This window comes from Cylas formicarius, unplaced genomic scaffold (assembly GCF_029955315.1).
Source record: "Cylas formicarius isolate icCylForm1 unplaced genomic scaffold, icCylForm1.1 PGA_scaffold_3__17_contigs__length_32017465, whole genome shotgun sequence".
NCBI classification, from domain to species: domain Eukaryota; kingdom Metazoa; phylum Arthropoda; class Insecta; order Coleoptera; family Brentidae; genus Cylas; species Cylas formicarius.
The window spans coordinates 29,986,595-30,005,733 of record NW_026844326.1 but is presented as its reverse complement, the minus strand read 5'-3'; the positions used below and the strand labels follow the sequence as shown (position 1 = coordinate 30,005,733).

The window sequence follows — 19,139 nt, the reverse complement described above, 5'->3', positions numbered from 1 at the left end:
ATTTCAAATTGGCAAGTGCTATAGGTTCAGTTTCAGTTTTGGTATATATAACTCCTAAAGAGGAAACTCTATTTAGTCTAATGCACGAATTTTTGAACCCACAATGAAAAAAATATGGAGATGGCCGATATGCGCATTCAACGTCAACAATCAACATGGCCGCTGACAGTTCGTCAATTCAACAGACAGACAGGCGTAACGCTCTGCGGCAGTATTTCCCAACAATATGGGAAACGAGTTGTGTGTGGATTGTTTCTGTGATTCTATAGTTTCCTACTTTAATACTCTGCGCGTCACGACCAATTTCTTGACAACTCTTATTCCGGGGTTGACAGTCGATCAACAACAATCATAATAATTGCTAAAGTTGTATCAATTGAAATAGGATGGATTGGAAAATAAAGTACGAGACGCACAGCGACGAGGAATACAGTTTAGGGGAATCGTCGACAACCAGAAACGTTTTAGAAATGAACAACGACCATTCAGTGTTCCAGCAAAACGACCTGTTTCCTTCGGCGTTCCCGTTGATGGCCGATATCAGACGGCAAGGGAAGCTGTGCGATGTCGTTTTAAAAGTTCGCCTTCTCCTATTTTCCTTCTAGTTCGTGAGAGTCACTATTGCTAATTTCTAGGTCGACGGACAACATTTCAGCGCCCATAAAATCGTCTTGGCTGCCACCATTCCCTATTTTAATGCCATGTTTATGAACGACATGGTGGAATCTAGGAATAAGGAGATCGAAATTAAGTGTATTGATGCAATGTAAGCGAGCCAAAGCAAGTGGCAAGTAAAGTAAACTCAATAATAAACCCCAAACACTAATGAATGAATTGAACGGATTAAATATCTTTGATTTTAACAATCATCAGTTCGTGGCATTATATGTATTTTCAAAATGTGCTGCTTCTTTACATCTCTTTGGTATTTGACTGCAAATGTTTTAACATTGTGTGACATGGTAGGAGTGTAGCTACAAGTTCAACAGAGTTTCTTTGAAAAATTTACAAATAAGGTATTTATTTATATCTAAACTAGCCAAACAAAACAGAAACAACAAACAACTTCGCTTCAGTCCTTTTTTACATAGGGATAGGTTTACCTAATTTACAAAACGTCAAAATTAATATAGCAAAATTGAAAACTTGCTTCCACTGCCGCCAATTACTGAGTAACCCCAAATTTGACAACAATTTCGTCGAGTTAACCCCAAAATCCCAATGCGGCGTTTCGCAGGGCTCTCGAATCTCTCGTAAACTTCGCCTACTCGGGCAAGGTCACGCTCAACAAGAACAATGTGCAGAGCATTATGATAGGCGCGTCATACTTGCAGCTCGGCAAGGTCAGGGATGCGTGTGCCAATTACCTGTTGCAAAGGTAACGCTTAGCGGGTAGCGCGACCCTGCATACACCGAAAATCCTGTTTTTGGCAGGATACATCCCCAAAATGCGTTGGGGTTTCGCCAGTTTGCAGATTCGCTGGGGTGCTCCGCCCTCGCGGAATCAGCCGAGCGCTACATCGAGTCCTACTTTCACGAGGTGGCCCAACAAGAGGAATTCCTCAACCTCACCTGTGCCGAGATCAAGACACTGCTCTACAAGAACGAACTACGCGTCGACAGGTGCAGTAGCTAATGGGTGCGGTTATGTCCTAAGGAGATTACCTTTGTGGGTTGACCATCGAAGTATATGTTTTGCAGTGTTAACTAAAATTTCAAAGAAAGGCTACAAACAAATCAAAGGGGGTAAGATCTGGCAGCAGTTGTGGCTGGCCCATAAATAGCGAGCAGAAATATTGTCATCTGTGATTTTTTAGAATTGATCTTGGCTTTTACTTGACGAATCACAATTAAATTAGACCATAAACAGTTTATGACAGCTGTTTCTGGAACACCGTGGGATATCTATACATATATTCTTTTTTTTCTTCAAATTCTCTTGGGCATTCGGTCTTGAATGGAAATAACGTGATTCCTTTAAATATCTATTAACGTTTCGATCGTAATTTCGATCTTTTTCAAAATATTCTAATTTTGTCAAAGTGACATTTATACAAAATGGATGACATTTGAGGTTGTGTTAATATATTACATATTTAAAATAAACATAATTTGTCAGCGGATTGGAATGGCATTCAAAGCAAGTACGGATGTTTTTTATTAGCAAATATATTGGATAATTTAATTTTGTTAGTGTTGTTAGTGTAAAATTGAATGATATATTTTGTTAAGGCTTTTAGAATCGGTTTTGTAATTATTTGATTCTTTGTTTTTTTGGATTTCTATACTTTCATAAAATTGAACTGAGGTGGCTGTTACTTGATGGAAATCCATTTTTCAAAATAAATGAGAACTAAAAGTTCAGATTTTCACGAAATTATATATTTTGACATGACAATTGTTTCGACAACACCGTGTCTTTATCAAATTTGATAAAGACGCTTTTATAAAGTTCTCTTTTTTTCGTGTTAGGTTCTGTTAGTAGGATTTTAACTTTCTGAAAATTAAATGTGTGTCTGGTGTTGTCACAATGAGTGTGAAGAGCTGTTTTATTTCTTTTTGTCATACTTAGGTCCGTTGATTCTATTTTTAAATACTTGTTTGTGGGACATATAATTTCATATACTATATTACTTCTTTTTTTCACTGCAATTTTTGCTTTGACGTTTGTTTGAATTTCGTGTTCCTTGAAAATGGTTTGGAGTGTTTCTGATAACTCAGGAACATATGGTAGCGATAAATATTTGCTTTGGGGATTTTGATTGTGGTTTTTGTTTACGTTATTATAAAATTTGTTGGTACGTTTACTAAAGATTAATTAAGTTTTTGTGATAATTATTTTCTAGAAGTGCGCGTTTTGCTTTTTCAAATGCGTCTGATCTATATTCTGGATCGGATAACATTATTGCTGTCTGGGAGACCTATTATGACGGATTTTTTTTTGGGGTAGGGGATGATTTGATTTAAAATTTAGATAACGTGATGATTTTGTTTTTTTAGTATACCAACTTGTTCTTATCTTATTTTTTATGAGATGTAGGGATAAGTCCAAAAAATTGATAATATTTTGGTTCTCAAGCGTGAATTGTAATTTTTTCTAGAATTTGTTGAGAGGGTTTAGTAATAAGTCTGTTTTTCTTTTTTGGAACTGCGGTGAATTACTCAAGGATTGATTTCTTCTATGAAAATCCGCGATAAATAAAAAAAATGTTTTAAGTAATAAAGGAAATATTAAGGTTCGGAATCATAAAACATATAGAAATAACCTAAAAAAACTTGTAAAAAAATTGAAGAATGATTATTATACCGAGATTATTAAAAGATTCGGTAAAACCGACATTTCTGAAGCTACTAATGTAAACAAAGATAAAACTGAGACAGTACATACTAGCATAAAACAACAAAATGTTTAGAAATGACACGGACATGTTTAATTACAGCATGATTATTAATACTGGTAAATAATATGATAAATGTAATGAAAAGTATGCGAGAAATGCTCTAATAAAGCATTGTTTTGGTTCAGGCACCAGGAATTGATAATATACCTGTCATTTTAATTAAGAATAATCATCGGCATATTTTATCTCCATTAAAGCATTAGATAAATATAATATTTAGCTTAAGAGTTGTTCCAACCCAGTTTATAACTGCTGTCGTAATTCCCATCTACATATCTGGTGACGAGTTTAAAATCAAAAACTATATATTTGAAAAGTGCGGAAAAAAATTCTCCGTAACCATTAGTATGGCTTTCAAAAAGGGAAAAGGTCATTTGAAGCAATGTTTGCACTAATACAAAAAATTTCAAACAATTTGGACTTGGACAAAAATTGTAATGGTGTCTTTTTAGACTTGACCATGCCAAAAACCCTGACATCCTTAATGGGTATTGGGGTTCGGGGGGGATATTGGCAGTTGGCAGTTTTTATTAGCCACCGATTAGATAGAAAGTAGCATTTTAGAGTGAACCGCTGTGCTTGGTCTAGTACTTTTTTTGTTTCGCATCAATGAAATGGTGTTGCTAATTACAGGGATCATAATCGTATTCTTTGCTTATGATACGATTCTCATTCCTCATGGTGACACTTGGCATGAGGCACTATCACTTGCACAGAGTAGTTTGCTCATAGCCAGGACAAAAATGGGAGAGAATGATGGGGTTAGATTTCAAATGTAACATTTGTACGGGACTGTTTCTTTGCTTTAAAAATTTAAATGACCAAAAATTGCTTTATACTTAAACAGCTAGTAATAGATTCTTAATTCTTAATTAATTGTAGGGTTTTTTATAACTTATTATGTAAGGTATCAAAATTATCGTCAAACGAATTTTATATGAATGGCATCCGATTCCGAACTTTTATTTTTATACGCTCTTTTATGTTCATTTGTCCAATATAATTTTTGGACATGATCCACATTTCAACTTGTAGGCTTCGTATTTTTCAGTTTTTCCTATGGTGTCGTCCGTTTTAACAGCAATCTTAAGACCAAATCTTTTTGCTAGGTTCTCCTATATGTTTTTTTATTTCATAAATTTTGAGTTCCGTGTCTACTATCAAAGAAGGGTCATAACCATTGTTAAAAACTATTTGTTTTATAATATTTAATTCTTTTTCAAAAATTTGTGTGGGAACTGGTAGATAGAAGGCAGCCATTTTGTGTGGGTGGGGATTTCAGTTATTATGTATTAGGGTGCCCTGTGTGTTCGGGTTAATGGTAAATATGATTCGAAAAGGACTGCTGTTGTCTTTCCGTTTCAGTAAAAGGAGCAAAAACATTATCTACGTATAGAAATCGTTTATTCAGATGATTTTTATTATTTTCTACATCGTCTATGAAAATTTCTGCAATTAGTGGACTAAGTGGGTTTCCCATAATTAATCCTTTTGTAGGATTAAAAATTTCAATACCTTTAACCTCGTTAGTTAGTTCGAACGAATTTTTGATAACATATCTAGGTTTAAAGGTAATTTGAGAATATAATTTTGGAGGTTGAGGATTCATAGTTATTAGATGGTACTTTTCCCTGCCCTTAAAAAGTGATGAATCTGTATTACAGTTTTGATTTATTTTTGATATAATTTGGTGGGATCGTATTGTATACTTTAGTATATGTCTGGTTTAAGAAACTGTCTAGTTTTTGTAATATATCCCAGAGAATCGATAGCTATGACCATCCCTGTAGCTGCTCTTGTAAATACTATATAATTTTTGGAAGCCTTATTTTTAATTGATTCTACCATAGACATATGTGAAAGATCCTGAAATTTACTACTGGAAGTTGAGAAAGAGAGAGCTCGCAGTCAAGTCCTAAATAATTTAACCCCTTAACGTAAATTAAAGTTGAAACCCTTTTCTAGTAATCCGGAGTCATTCTCCGAAAATGCAGTATTAGTCAAATTGACAAATCTGTTGCAAAATTTATGATAATAAAAGTTTGAAATGACTGACTGCTTCCATTTGTTGTTGCCGAAACAGCCGAAACGGAAAATCTGAACATTTTTCTTCTAACTTAATCGTGTCATTTTTTAGTTGCAAAACAAAAACGGTGTTTGAAAACTATTGCGAAACTAAAACAACATACCAACTTACCTTACCTTTTGTTCTACGGGTGTAAAATGGTGTTGTTTTCTTTGGTCTCCGCTTTGTGCGTTGCGCCTCTGATCTTTGATCTCCTCTGAACATAACCTCAATCGTTGAACGTCGCTCGCAAAAACCCGTCGGTTTACAGCGAGGAGCAGGTGTTCGAGGCGTGCATGCGCTGGATAAAGCACGAAATAAAGAAGCGAAAGGAACACCTGCCCGAGTTGTTGTCTTTGGTAAGGTTGCCGCTCCTGTCGCCCCTATACATAACGGACCGGGTGAGGAACGAGGAGCAAATCAGGTACTCGATACAGTGTCGAGACCTGGTCGACGAGGCCCTCACCTTCCATCTGATCCCCGAACGACGCAGCCTGATCCAAAGCTTCAGGGTGGAGCCGCGCGTGTGCGACGTCCAAGGTCACATCTACGTGGTGGGAGGATTGAACAGGCTGGGCGATTCGGTGTCGACCGTCGAATACTACGACCCGAAGTCGGGAAAATGGCACAACGCGCCGCCCATGTCGATGATGAGGTCGCGATTGGGCGTGGCCGTCGTCAAGCACAAGCTTTACGCTTTCGGTGGCTACAACGGCAAAGACAGTCGACTTTCCAGCGTCGAGGTGTATGACGCGATCAAGAAGGAGTGGAACATCGTCGCCCCGATGATTTGCAAACGCAGGTAGGTGGGCGCGGGACACCGGTATCGGTTATTTGTTTTGAGAAATTAAAAAAATTTTTCTTAAAATTATTAATTTATAAAAAGTACTTAGATAGTTGTATTATGTTGTGTTATTAATGATTGGCCAGAAGTGATAACAATTTATTTCAGACCTCTAAAGAGTTAACAACAAAGTGGCCCCGAGGCCTTACAAAAACAGTAACAGAAAAAAAATTCTAGTAAAATTAATTAATTAATATATCTAATGTAGGCACGCTTTGTTCCTCGTATAACTGGTAAATTTTACGCCCTATTATATCGTGATCACTTTCATCTACACACGAGAAAATGTCAGCATCGCTTCTTTTTTTCCTCGCTGAAATGGGCCGTTTCTTCTAAAGATGCTTGCTTGCTGGCACCACGTTCAATGAGAGTCAAATAAACATTGTTTATAACTTCCTTAGCCTCAATAGAATAGTGTTTTGAAAATTAGTCAATTTTTTCATAAAAATTAGAGCAATGTGACAATTCGGTTACTTGGGGGTGACGCATGCGCAAAAGATCCACACCTTCTCCACGTAAATGTCATAGCCACCTGCGGCGCATCACTTTTTACGGTAGTAGGGCCACTATATTATCTTATAGCTATATGCTACAACCATAACTGTTGATATATCACAACCGGGCAAAGTTTTTACAAGGCACACTGTGATTGATATTTTATTGACAAGTAACTGCGGATAATCAGGTTCTGTTATACCTGTGGCGTTTGTAAGCAGATAAATAAATAAAAGAACGTTTTGGCAGCGCGCTGGGCGCCACCGCCCTCGGCGACCTCATCTACGTGTGCGGCGGCTACGACGGCGTGACGTCACTCAACTCCGTCGAACGTTATCATCCAGCGAGTAACAGCTGGTGCTCGCTGGCGCCGATGAACAAATCGAGAAGCGCGGGCGCGGTTATCGCCTTCCAGGGTTACATCTACGTGCTGGGAGGCCACGACGGCCTCTCCATATTCAATTCGGTCGAACGGTACAATCCGGCGACGGACACGTGGACGGAGGCGCCCCCTATGCTCACCAAACGGTAAGTAACAACTTTGCATCATTGCGTCATAACAATCGGACTGCTTGATTTAAAGCAACACCTATATCACAACTATGAGTCATCATATTAAGGAAGCGATATATCTGGTTGAAAAATGATAAGAATACACGTTTTGTTGTATTATTTTACTATTTAAAATAGAGTTTGCATATCTATAATAGGTAAAAGTGGTCTTGAAATCCATACAGAAGTTGTGGTTGTGTGTGACAGTAAATACTTACATTGAGTACATCCCTCCTCTAAAAAGTCAAAGAGCCTAAAATTTTATATGCAAGGTTTTTCTACAATTTTGAAAATAAAATTACCGAATACAACTAAAGTTTCACCCCCCTTCCCTCTTGCAAGTGTCCAATGTACTCTTGAACCAACCGCCCAACCAGATAAAAATATCGTGCAAACCCTGGAAGGTAATCGGCGAATGTCCTTAGTTGACATTCCCACGTTATGGAAAAGTGAAGAAGAAGATGCTCATGCTATGACGTACTGCCCGATTGCTCTGACTGGATTTTAAACCTTTCGAAAGGATCTTTATACGGGGTGGGCTCAAAAGATCACGTGGTCTTTTTAGGTGTCGACTGGGAGTCGCCATGCTCGGCGGCAAATTATACGCTTGCGGCGGCTACGACGGCAGCTCGTTCCTCCAAACCGTCGAGGTATTTGAGCCGAGCGCTAACAAATGGACGTACGTCGCGCCTATGACCGCACAGAGAAGTCGAGTGGCCTTAACCTCAAATATGGGCAAACTCTGGGCTGTCGGCGGTTACGACGGCATTTCCAACCTCGTAACGGTGGAGGTGTACGACCCCAAGTACAACGAATGGAGATACGCCGCTGATATGATAGCTCACGAGGGCGGCGTAGGTCTTGGAGTGATCTCGATCCCGGAACTGAGCCGGAGCTAAAGACTGTGATTTTCTTTTGGTCGCCATTTTTTTGCCGGGGGCCCCGGTGTGCCATCTCCGTAGCGGCCCGTATTAAAATTTAAGCGTATTTTAATTTTAATTATTTTATTATATTGTATTATTGTAATGAATGAAGATAGTCGATTCGAAACGCATTTTTTTTCATCTGTGACGTGAAAAAAAAAAACAACTAACGCAGCAAAATTATGCCAGAGAAGAGACGAAAAGTACCAATTATAGTATATTATGCAACAAGTGAGTTAAAAAGTTTACGGAACATGTTGCATACTATACTCTTTCTACGACCGTTAGTTTTTGGGTACATTTTCGCAAAACACGAATACATTCACTGACGTGATCGTCAGAATTGACAAACGTCAAAATTCAAAGCGTGGGAAATATCTCCGAAAACATCCGGTTGCTCTCAAACCCGTGCGGTATGTATGAAATACTATATTGATTATGTTTTATTTTTTGAAAATATTTACTGGTGCGTGAATGCACCAAACTAGCGATGAAACAAAACTTTGTTATTGCAAGTCTAGACAAGTCAGCGTGTGTTGAATAAACATCCAACGATTAGCGTGTTCTTTAGAGGCGGCTATGGAGGAGATCGTGATGGATGAGGACAATAACGATGAAAGTCGTTGGATATACGTATTCTTACGTATTGTAGCATTCCATTTCCTGTAAATTTATGCTAAAAATAACGTGAAAAAACATTTACAAAACATATTGACGCGGTCTATATTCTATATGAATTTAGATAATGTGAGGAACTAAAAAATAGACTTTCTGGAAAAACTACGCTTGAAATATTTTTTGTTTTTTGATGACGAAGTGATTGATTTGAATTTAAAAACTGATAAAACAATTACTCAAAGAAATCTTGCACCTGCCATAGATGCAGTGCGTTATGATAATCAAGGTCACCTCATGATTGTTCATGCTAATAAAGCCCGAAGGAGATGTAGAGTCTGCCGCAGCCACACAATTTACGTTTGTAATAAGTGTACTGTGCATTTACATACTTCATGCTTTGTAAAATATCACCAAAAATGAAACCGGATGTTACCAGTGGTGTGCTCATCAGGTTTTATTTGGAAAACATTCTACTTTTAGTTGTTTTCTGCCGAATTTGAACTCTCTTTCGTATATTCATGTATAAATTATAGGTTATATCTAACAACAACTAACCAAAACATTACTTATTGTTTTTTCCCAGCGGTTCGTTTACGCACCAGTATTTTTCGTTTTTTTTTTGACACATGCAATGTATTCTTAAGCACAACAAAATAATTTCAGAGGAAAGAATAGTATATTTTTATTTTTTTTATGCTTGGGATAATATGGGTTAAGGCAATAAACAAGAACAGTCTAAGTGGAATATGTTTTGAAAAGCAAATGGTAATCACTAAGTGCAACATCTGGAGAGTACGGCGGGTGGAGTAGGACGTTCCATATTAGCGTTTCAGCGGCATCAATTGTAATCACTTCACTTAGTTTCACCAAATTCTATACCACTAGCGCTGATTTTCAGTTAAAACAACAAGTTGCTTGGCGGCATCTCTTGATCAGTGAAGACAAGTTGGTCGTTTTATTTATTTGCCAAATCATTTTTCGGTAAATATACTAGTAGTAGCCAGATTGTACTGTTTACAAATCTTCTGGAGTTCTCCTAGTTGTGGATGAATCCAACAAACACAATGAACAAAATAAAATTTTCATTGTCATTTCCGATTTAATATAGTCTGTAGGTACATCAGATAGGTCGTACTTTCTATCGTCTGTTTCAGAGGGATCAAATGTAGCCCTTATTTGATCCCAAAATAAGATTTGGTGACCCGAGTCGCAGTTAAGATTGTTTTTTCGTTGGTAGAATAACGGTGTTCGGTAACTGCAGATGAGTTTTATTTGTCGTAGTCTTAAGTATGTATTGTAATGTAATGTATCTGAAGCATATACCCGGAAGGTTGCAAACTCCTGGTATCTAAAACGGCATTTTGGCTTTAACGAATTGAAGATGTTGAGAGATTTTTGGACAAGTGGTTTTGAAGTTCTTAAGAACTTTTGATATGTGGTCAGTGATGTTTTGAATGTGTGGCAATTGTAAGATGGCTTTTGGACTTATTGGTATACGTAGCGGTAGCGACAGGCAACGTGTATTTAGAGGTTATGGTGTCTTACTTTTGTTTGGGTGTTGTTGATTTTGAAATTGAAGGTATATCGTTATTATTATTCAGTAGTATATTAAGTATAAACGTCTTTGTACTCTACTACATCAGCAATTAGAAACGGATGTTATGGAGGATAATTTGGTCAAATGGCGTTGGAATTAGCAACACCAATTCAAATATTTGAGGATAATAAAGGTGATAGGTGTAAATTTATTAAAAGAGGCCTATTTTGGAATTTACCACAGCAAGTTTCGGAGCAGCGAGACATTCGATATGTTTAGAAGAGGAGCTACCACACCTGGAAGTAGATATTGCAGAAATGTTTTTTTTTTATGTCATTCACATAAGTGTAAAATTTTATTTATTTGTTTGGTAAGAGGTTTATTTATTAGTCAGCCTTCTTCGTAGATAAAACATTCCACTCTGACTCCCTAGTCTTGGTACTTCTAAAAGAGAAAAACTGGAGGTATACTTCAAAGAGTACCCGGCGATATGAAGCTGAAGCGTGGATCCTTCAAGGTGGAGGACACTTTCAACAAACTTATGTTATAGCTTCTAGGTTTTAATTTAAAAAAAAAGGTTGTTACTTATTGACAGACAATTTTGTTAAAAATTATGAATGGTATGTTGTATTTTTTAAAAATAAGAATCGTTTATTATTTATCTTGTTGTTAGTTCAGGACTCCAGAAAATTCGTAAATAGTAAAAAAAAAATTGTAACAAAATCTATTTGTCAGAATTTTTTAATTCTTAGTTTTTGGATCAAATACGGGCTACATTTGATCCTTTTGAAACCGATGATAAGTACGACCCATCCGATGTACCTACAGAGTATATTGAACCGGAAATGACTATGAAAATTGTGTTTGTTTACTATTAAATCAAGTTTTCTTTACTATACAAAAATACATCTGCTAAAAAAAAAGAAGGGGGTCTAATTTGCATTAACTTTAAGTCACAGAGATCATTTTTAAATAAATAAAAACTCAAAAATCTGCGAAATAACTTTTAATATTCGACGTTCCACCGGGATAATTAAACTTTTAATTCGACATCGACCGGGACGGGATTTTAGGAGGGGATCATCCCCCGGGTCCGCTTCCACTGTGCCCCGCCCTTCCGGTTGTGGTTCGCCTTGCTTGACTTGTTTGCCGCCTTTTTCTGCCTGTTTAAGAGCACGTCCTTGTCTTGACCTTGGCCCTTCGGTTTTCCTAGATTGACAAAAAATAATCACAGAACGAATCAAATTAAACGTAGTAAAGCGACGCTGTTTTTCTACATTTCGTATTACGTATTTGCCGCTTATGACATTTTTGAATATAACAGAATAACCCGTACACCCTATACAATATGTGAAAACCTTAGCTAGAAAAGTTTTGAACTGAAAACTGAAACGCCCTTCTAGTTATGGTCAATTATCATTATTATAAGGGCAGACACACCCTGTACATTTTAAAAAATTATGAAGAATGAAGGTTCATAAAATTTGATCTTGCGGATCTGACAAACAAATAGCAAAGGCAACGTAGGATTCATGCATCGAAAACTGTATACATGTTTTCGGATGAAATAACAAAAAAAGTATATGCAATGCAGTGGCGGACATCACAAAAGGGTGAGCCAGAAATTGCGAAACAGCTATCAATAACAAAACAAAACGCACTTTTGCTTTTGTACACTCAGATATAAGCAACAGGATGGAGATAGAAAAAAGAGGAAAATTTGTTTTGTGTTGGTCTCAATAAAAAAAGATTTTAAAATACAGGATTTTAAATAAATTAAAAAATCATCTCTGCTAGTAGCTGTATGACATTATCTAATAGCTATATGGGTCGAATAGATCCGGAAAAGAGAGAAACTCAAAATTTCCAAAAACAAGACTTCTTGCGAAAAAAAAAAACTCACCCACTACATCGGGTTTGTTTTTGGGGGGGCCCGGTTGGGGTTTTTTGGTTTTCAAGTTGGCCTCCCTGCGCGCCCTCAACACCGCCGGGTCTTCGCAGAAGTTCATCCCCGAACGTCCCGCCCTACTCGTCCCCGCCTCCTCCGCGTTCTCTTCGGCATCGTCCCCGCTATCGCTCGATTCGTCCCGTTGCGGACGACGATTCGGATTGAACGTTGTCGGTTCGTCGTCGATCGGATTGTCGGGTACCCGTATAGGCACGTCGTCGTCGAACCGATCGTCGTACTCGTCATCGTACTCGTCGCCGTAATTGAATTCACTGTATACATCAATTTATCGCTGTAGAACTTTTAAAATTGATGAAAAAAAAAGGTCATACCAACATAGGACAACCGAGATGTTAAATTTAAAATTTCTTTTCAAGTTCTTAATATATATATATATATATATATATATATATATATATATATATATATATATATATATATATATATATATATATATATATATATATATATATATATATTTCTTTTTAAAATTGAGCAAAAACTGTCCCCTTAATGATTGACATTCAATTAGAGAACATCCTGTATATCGTCTGTTGGTGGAGTATTTTTCCAAGAGATCCCCAACTTTGTGGAGTATCTAACAAGTTTTATTTTTATATCGACTTTGTCACTGAATAAAGGCACAAGCTTTAAAAAAAAGGACGGACGTATCATCTCTACTTGCAATTGATAACTCAAGACATATCCATCATTCTAACGTACAGGTTGTCCGAAAAAGGAATTGCAAAATTAGATTTGGTTATGAAGGTTTTTTTTTTGAATATTTGACGCATTTTTGGATGTTTTATTAAAATTATACCTATTTAACTATAATTTAAAACACCATCAAGTCGACACTTCGACCAATCGTGCCTTTTTTTTTCTTTTAGTACGTAAATTACATTTGGTTCTAGGGGATTATGCCTATAAAAAGCCAATTTTCAATATTCACTTAGCAAAAAAAAAAAAGCTTTAAAATATTTCCTATTTTTTGACGATTCATGCCTGCTTAAAATGAAAAAATAAATAATAATAATAACAACAATAATAAAATAATTAAAAAATTTACACTCCCTCCAATACGAGCGTTTTCGTCGCTTTGATGTCCGACTTGTCGTTTAACAGTTTAAGGGCGTCATCGTATCCGGGTTTCTTTCCCTTGTAAGCGAGTACCGGCTTCTCGGGTTCCGGTTCCGGCGGAATCCGGATCTGATCGAACGGAATTTCGGACAGGTGCGGCGGCAAATTTCCCTCCAATATGGCGTCGATGACGTCGCCGGCGTCGTAATCGTACGACTCGAGGCATTGCAAAATAAACCCTAAACGTATACCGGGTGTTTTGAAAATAGTCGCTCCTTTGAATTGTTTTATGGCCAGAAATGGCAAAAACCCGATTAACGGTAAAAAATCGAGGCTTTCATTAATATTTTGGAAAGATTAAGCAGCTGACATTATTTCTTTTACTGGTTTCTTGGTCTCGTGTTTGTGTTATTTATTATTTACGTAAAACGTTATTATCGTCAATCTTCATCCTGCTGGATTTCTCAAACGATGTTATCATTTATATAAACGAGGAAAAGGAGCGGCCCCAAAACCGATCCTTGCGGGACACCGTGACGCTGAAGTAAAAAAAGAAGAGGTACTACCATCTACGCTGACTTCTTTGACGGGAATCAGTAAAATACGATTCGAAACAAGATATGACGCACTTTGACAAACCGATAGTAGAAAACTTTTGCAATAACAAACTATGATTGACACAGTCGAACGCATTTGATATATCAATCAGTGTATGGAGTGAATCGAAGATATTTACTTATTTTCTAAGATATTGGCGAATAAATCTCCTCCTTACTTATATGAAAAAAATAAAATTTAGAAGTGAAGTGGACACTGTCAATATTAGGTATAAGGGGACCCTTAGATAACCATTTCATTCGACTGAGCATTACAAACCGTCATTTTCTTATGTAATAACATTACTTAATGAATTATCACGTACATTAGATATTATAACTTCATCAAAAACTATATCTTTTTAAAAAACTTGAAATTTCTAGCAAGCAGTCTAACAGCAACTCTTTCAGTAAAAATTTTACCAAAAATAAGCAATATTGAAATAGGACGGTAGTTCTGCATACTTAAATTGATCTGGGCACCAAAAAGTCAGAACATTCTTTAATGACTGTTCATATTATAGATATCTAAGCCAGACGATTTTTTAAAAGTTAAATAGTTTCAGTTATGTGAGGACAATGAAAGCATTTATCAAAACAACTGTAAGTGTTATTTAAAATTTGGAAGGTTAATTGAGTTTAAGTCTGAAAAAAAAAATATCTGAAATACTAGTAAAATATGATTTACAATCATCTCGGCCGATGTCATAACTTGATTTTAAAGTACATCTATTTAATTCACTATCCCTATCAATATCTGCTGTAGAATCTTCTGAAAAAGGCAGCATACAAAAGTTTTTTAAATGATTTTGATGATGTAGAAGCTATAGAAACATCAATTTTATTCAAACAAAAATGGTCAGACTCGACGGTATGGAAGAAAATGTTTTTCTTAATTATTTTTTTTTTACTTTAAAAAATAACTTTTTCGGTGTAATAATATCTGATTATCTTAGAAGAAAACATCGTTTTTGGAACACCCCGTACAACAAAGACATTTTATTTTTATTTAATAAAAAAAGTTGAGGATCTTTCACATATGTCTATGGTAAAATCAATTAAAAATGTTTTCGAAAATAATATAGTATTGACAAGAGCAGATAAAGCAAAGACAGTCATCGCTAGAATATATTAAATTACTTTTTAATGACAGCGAAAAATACCAACTAATAATCATGAACCCTCAACTTCCAAAATTATATTTTTTAATTAAATGATTAAATGTAGTTTCTTTTGTAACAGCGCCATCAGTTAAATCCTCAACAAGATTAATAAAAATTTGAGAATATTGCCTTTAAACCCAGATATATTATCAAAAATTCGTTCGAACCAATTAACAAGGTTAAAGACATTATAATTCCGATTTAGGCTATTGTAGTGTCATTTGACGTCTAAAATCTATTTCCTAGCATTTCAACCCTATCATAAAACAAGACTTGCTAGATAGTTTAATCGTTTGCTTAGACCAAAATTATTTTGAATTTAACGGTCAATATTATATTGCCAAAAAAGGATTAGGAAACTCACATAGTCCACTACTTGCAGAAATCTTCGTGGACAATTTAGATAATGTCATACATAAACATCCTGCGAGTGTTTTTGCTTTTCACTGGAACGTAAAGACAACTACAGTCTTTTTTGAATCATTTACACCATATATAGCCGTATAAAATTTGCCATAGAGAAGGAATTAGATAACTCTTTAAATTGTCTGGACTTAACTGCAGAACAAATTAGATTTGTCAATTTACCATAAACCAAAATGGCTGCCTTTTATGCAGACTACTTAATATACCACTTTGCACAGAAAATTTTGAAAAAGAATTAAAATTATTAAAAAAAATAGTTCATAACAATGGTTCCGACCTCTCTATCCATCCTATATTAAACACCGAACCCAAAATTTATAAAACAATAAAATACATAAGAGAACCTAGCAAGAAAATTTCGAAACATCTATCTAAATTTGGTCTTAAGATTGCTTTTAAAACTGAAAACAATAAAACTAAATAACGAACAACACAAAAGTCCGGGACTCTACAAGTTGACATGTCATGTCCTAAAATTTATGTCGGACAAATAGGTAGAACAGTCAAGAAACGCATTAAAACTTCAGAAATGCACAAGTTTGACGATAATTTTCATATTTTACATAATCAATCAAAAACCAAAAAACTAAATTTGTTGGAAGCTATGCAGATTCACAAAATGAGATATTCAAATCTATTACTTGATGACCAATTGGATTTAAATGCCTCTCCGTTGTTAAATTTAAATTTATAACCCTACACTGGTAATTCAACATCTATTTACTCCCTGTATATATATATATATATATATATATATATATATATATATATATATATATATATATATATATATATATATATGTGTGTGTGTGTCAGAATAATGTCATATTTTGTATATGATAAAAGCACGATGTTGTCCAAACAGCCGTCATAAATCATTAAAAACTGCGAAAATCTGAACATTTTTTGTTCTAATTTAATTGTGAACAAAATGTTGTTTTTCTTATTTTGGTTACTTTGAAGAATAACTTTTTCACTTCAATCCTATCTGTTTTTCTGAGAAGAAAATATTGGGAAAAAGTTGTATCATTCGTGGACACTATGGCTGAAATAGTGTTTACTGATGTGTGTCCAGTCAGAAATACAAAATGGTACTACTGTGAGACGTTTTTGCCGTTTTTTTGCCTTAAAAGTCCTCAAAGAATCGTCCGTGTATGGCACGACGCTTGACAACGGCGCAAAACGTCACTCACCGTCGCCCAGGTGCGGAAACATGTCGAGAATGTGCCTGATTTTGCGTTCGACATCTTCAGCGTCGCGCTCGGGCGTCTCGACGGACGGCTCCGTGGCGCCCTCGGCAACGTGCGACGGCGGCGGTTGGAAATCGCGAAACACGCCCTCTAGTGTTTGACGGTTCATTTTTGACAGCTCCTGCAGCTTGTGGTTGCGTGGCAACCGGTCGACGCACGACACGAGGAAATCTGTGCAAGTTTTATCGCTGCGGTTTGAGGTTAAGTGACAATGAAAAATGCACCATCCGACAGCGCGCGAAAAGAAAAAAAGGATACACCTCGCAGCAGGTCTCGAACATTTCGTTTTGGGTGGCGATGCTGTACGTGGAATTATAGTCGCAGATGAAATAATCTTCTTCTAAGGCAGTTTGGATCAGTCTCAGGTAAGTTTCGATTATTGGTTGCTGTTTGACAGGGTCTCCTCTGCGTTTTGTAAAAAAACACTACAGATAATGTACCTTTTGAAATGATAACTGGTTTCAAAGTGTAATTTGAAGTTTAAAGTATGAGGTTGGTTTATAATACAAAAAATGGTAGCTACTCACGTATGCACCAGTGCTTCATCGAGGCAAAAGGACACGAAGGCGTGATACATCTCTACGAATTCCTGGCGGCCCAGATTTATCTCGTCCACTACGTGACTAGAAAGCTCCTTTTCCATTACCATTTCTTCCCTGTTGTCGAGGAGCTCGTAGAGTTCCCGATACACGTTGACGTATATCGAGGGTATGCTATTAACGTTATATCACTACTATGCAGCAATAAATTTATTATCCAAATAAGACCTGACAATGCGTACAGCCAATATAAAAATAGTTAAAAAGTAAACATCAAGGCTTTGTGGAAGACTACTTTCCGCGTAACGCTCAGTTATTACCTATAAGGAAAGTCCAATGCTAAGGCCACCTGCACCGCGGGCTTGTGACATTGAAATAGTATGTCCATAGTAGCGACGGTGTTGAGGAGATAACTGACTAAGGAATAAACCCAAGCGAGGCTAAAGATTGCTGGTCGTTTGTCTATGGAAATGGGGACCACCACAGCCGACTCTTCAGCGTCACATAAATGACCTCTGATTGTCTTTAACACCTAAATTACGCAAATTAGGTATGTCAGTTTTCCGTTAACCAAAAGAAAGAGGGCTTACGATGAGACCCTGCTGGATGGTGTATTCTATTTCTTTTGTCAAAAATTCAGGCCTCTCCGATTGGTTGAAATATAAATGCGTTATCCTATTAGTTAATCCTAAATTGCTGTCTCTATAGAGAAACACCAGCGTTATCACAATCGGCAAATTTAAAAGCTTTTTTTCTAACAGTTTTTTCACTCCATAAGGCTCAGGTATGTACTCATGCTGAAAAATGTATCACAAACCAAAATTGTAAATAATTTACTTTTCCCTCACATACTTCCGACCATTTAAAATTCACCAGTTTTTCATAAACTAGCAGGAAGTTTTCAAATATTGCTTTATACACTTCCAAATACTCATCTTCAAGATACCTAACCTGATAAGGCGAAATGGGCGAAAGAAGGAAACTCCTTAGAGCAATCACAGCTGACGGTTCAAATAGTATGGTGCACCAGAACTGGTGAAAGTTGCAATTCAACAGATAACTTATACTATCCAAGAATAATACGTTTCTTGTCAGAAAGGTTAGGTTTTCCTCTTTGCTTGCAGTGAAGCTATAAGGTTCGTAATTGTGGAAAACGCATCTAGGCAACCATCTCTTGTCCAACGCCGGAATCACTTCTGTTTTAACTTCAAAATAGGACTTGCTCACCTCCTCAGGTGACACTTCCAAAAAGTCCTACAATGTGATGCAATATTGCAAGCGGTTTTAAGAATATTTCATTATTTACCATGCCTCTGGGTCTGTCCTTTCTCAGCTGCTTCCATGTTTTTTCTAGATGGATTTGAGTTATGGGAAGTTTGTTCGGATTCTAGAAACCAAGGAGCGCGTAAAAAATAGTTTTGGATGTTTACCTGTTACTTTAAATTCTTCAATGTATTGGTAATTAGATTGACAATCTTCCCTGATTCTCAGTTGCGTTAATTTATTCTCTATGCTCATAATACTTCTTTAGTTTTGCAAAATGTTCTCGGCAATTACGGATCAAATACGCCGACTGAGTAAAATACCACATTCGCAAAATTAAAACCTTAGATAAGCAATGGTAAGTGTTATTTTCTTGTGTACATCATTCCAGTGTGGCCACTATTCAAAGATTGTAAGTTATCTCTTTCGCGGTCTGTGC

At 36.4% G+C, this 19,139-nt stretch overlaps 2 protein-coding genes across 2 annotated transcripts; one reads left to right on the top strand and one right to left on the bottom strand.

Annotated features, from left to right (window-relative positions):
• Positions 1-335: 335 nt before the first annotated feature.
• On the top strand, positions 336-8,407 carry LOC132699614 (kelch-like protein 18). Its single transcript, XM_060666429.1, has 7 exons — positions 336-578; positions 636-766; positions 1,238-1,378; positions 1,435-1,623; positions 5,738-6,268; positions 7,055-7,333; positions 7,923-8,407. The coding sequence occupies exons 1-7, from the start codon at positions 387-389 to the stop codon at positions 8,254-8,256; spliced, it is 1,797 nt and encodes a 598-aa protein (XP_060522412.1). The 5' UTR covers positions 336-386; the 3' UTR covers positions 8,257-8,407.
• Positions 8,408-11,433: 3,026 nt separating this feature from the next.
• LOC132699612 (activating signal cointegrator 1 complex subunit 2) lies at positions 11,434-19,060 on the bottom strand. Its single transcript, XM_060666424.1, has 11 exons — positions 18,875-19,060; positions 18,744-18,824; positions 18,290-18,691; positions 18,028-18,234; positions 17,758-17,969; positions 17,426-17,611; positions 17,157-17,303; positions 16,842-17,086; positions 13,453-13,702; positions 12,339-12,655; positions 11,434-11,644 (listed from the first exon to the last, which is right to left on the bottom strand). The coding sequence occupies exons 1-11, from the start codon at positions 18,953-18,955 to the stop codon at positions 11,505-11,507; spliced, it is 2,268 nt and encodes a 755-aa protein (XP_060522407.1). The 5' UTR covers positions 18,956-19,060; the 3' UTR covers positions 11,434-11,504.
• Between the last annotated feature and the right edge of the window lie 79 nt (positions 19,061-19,139).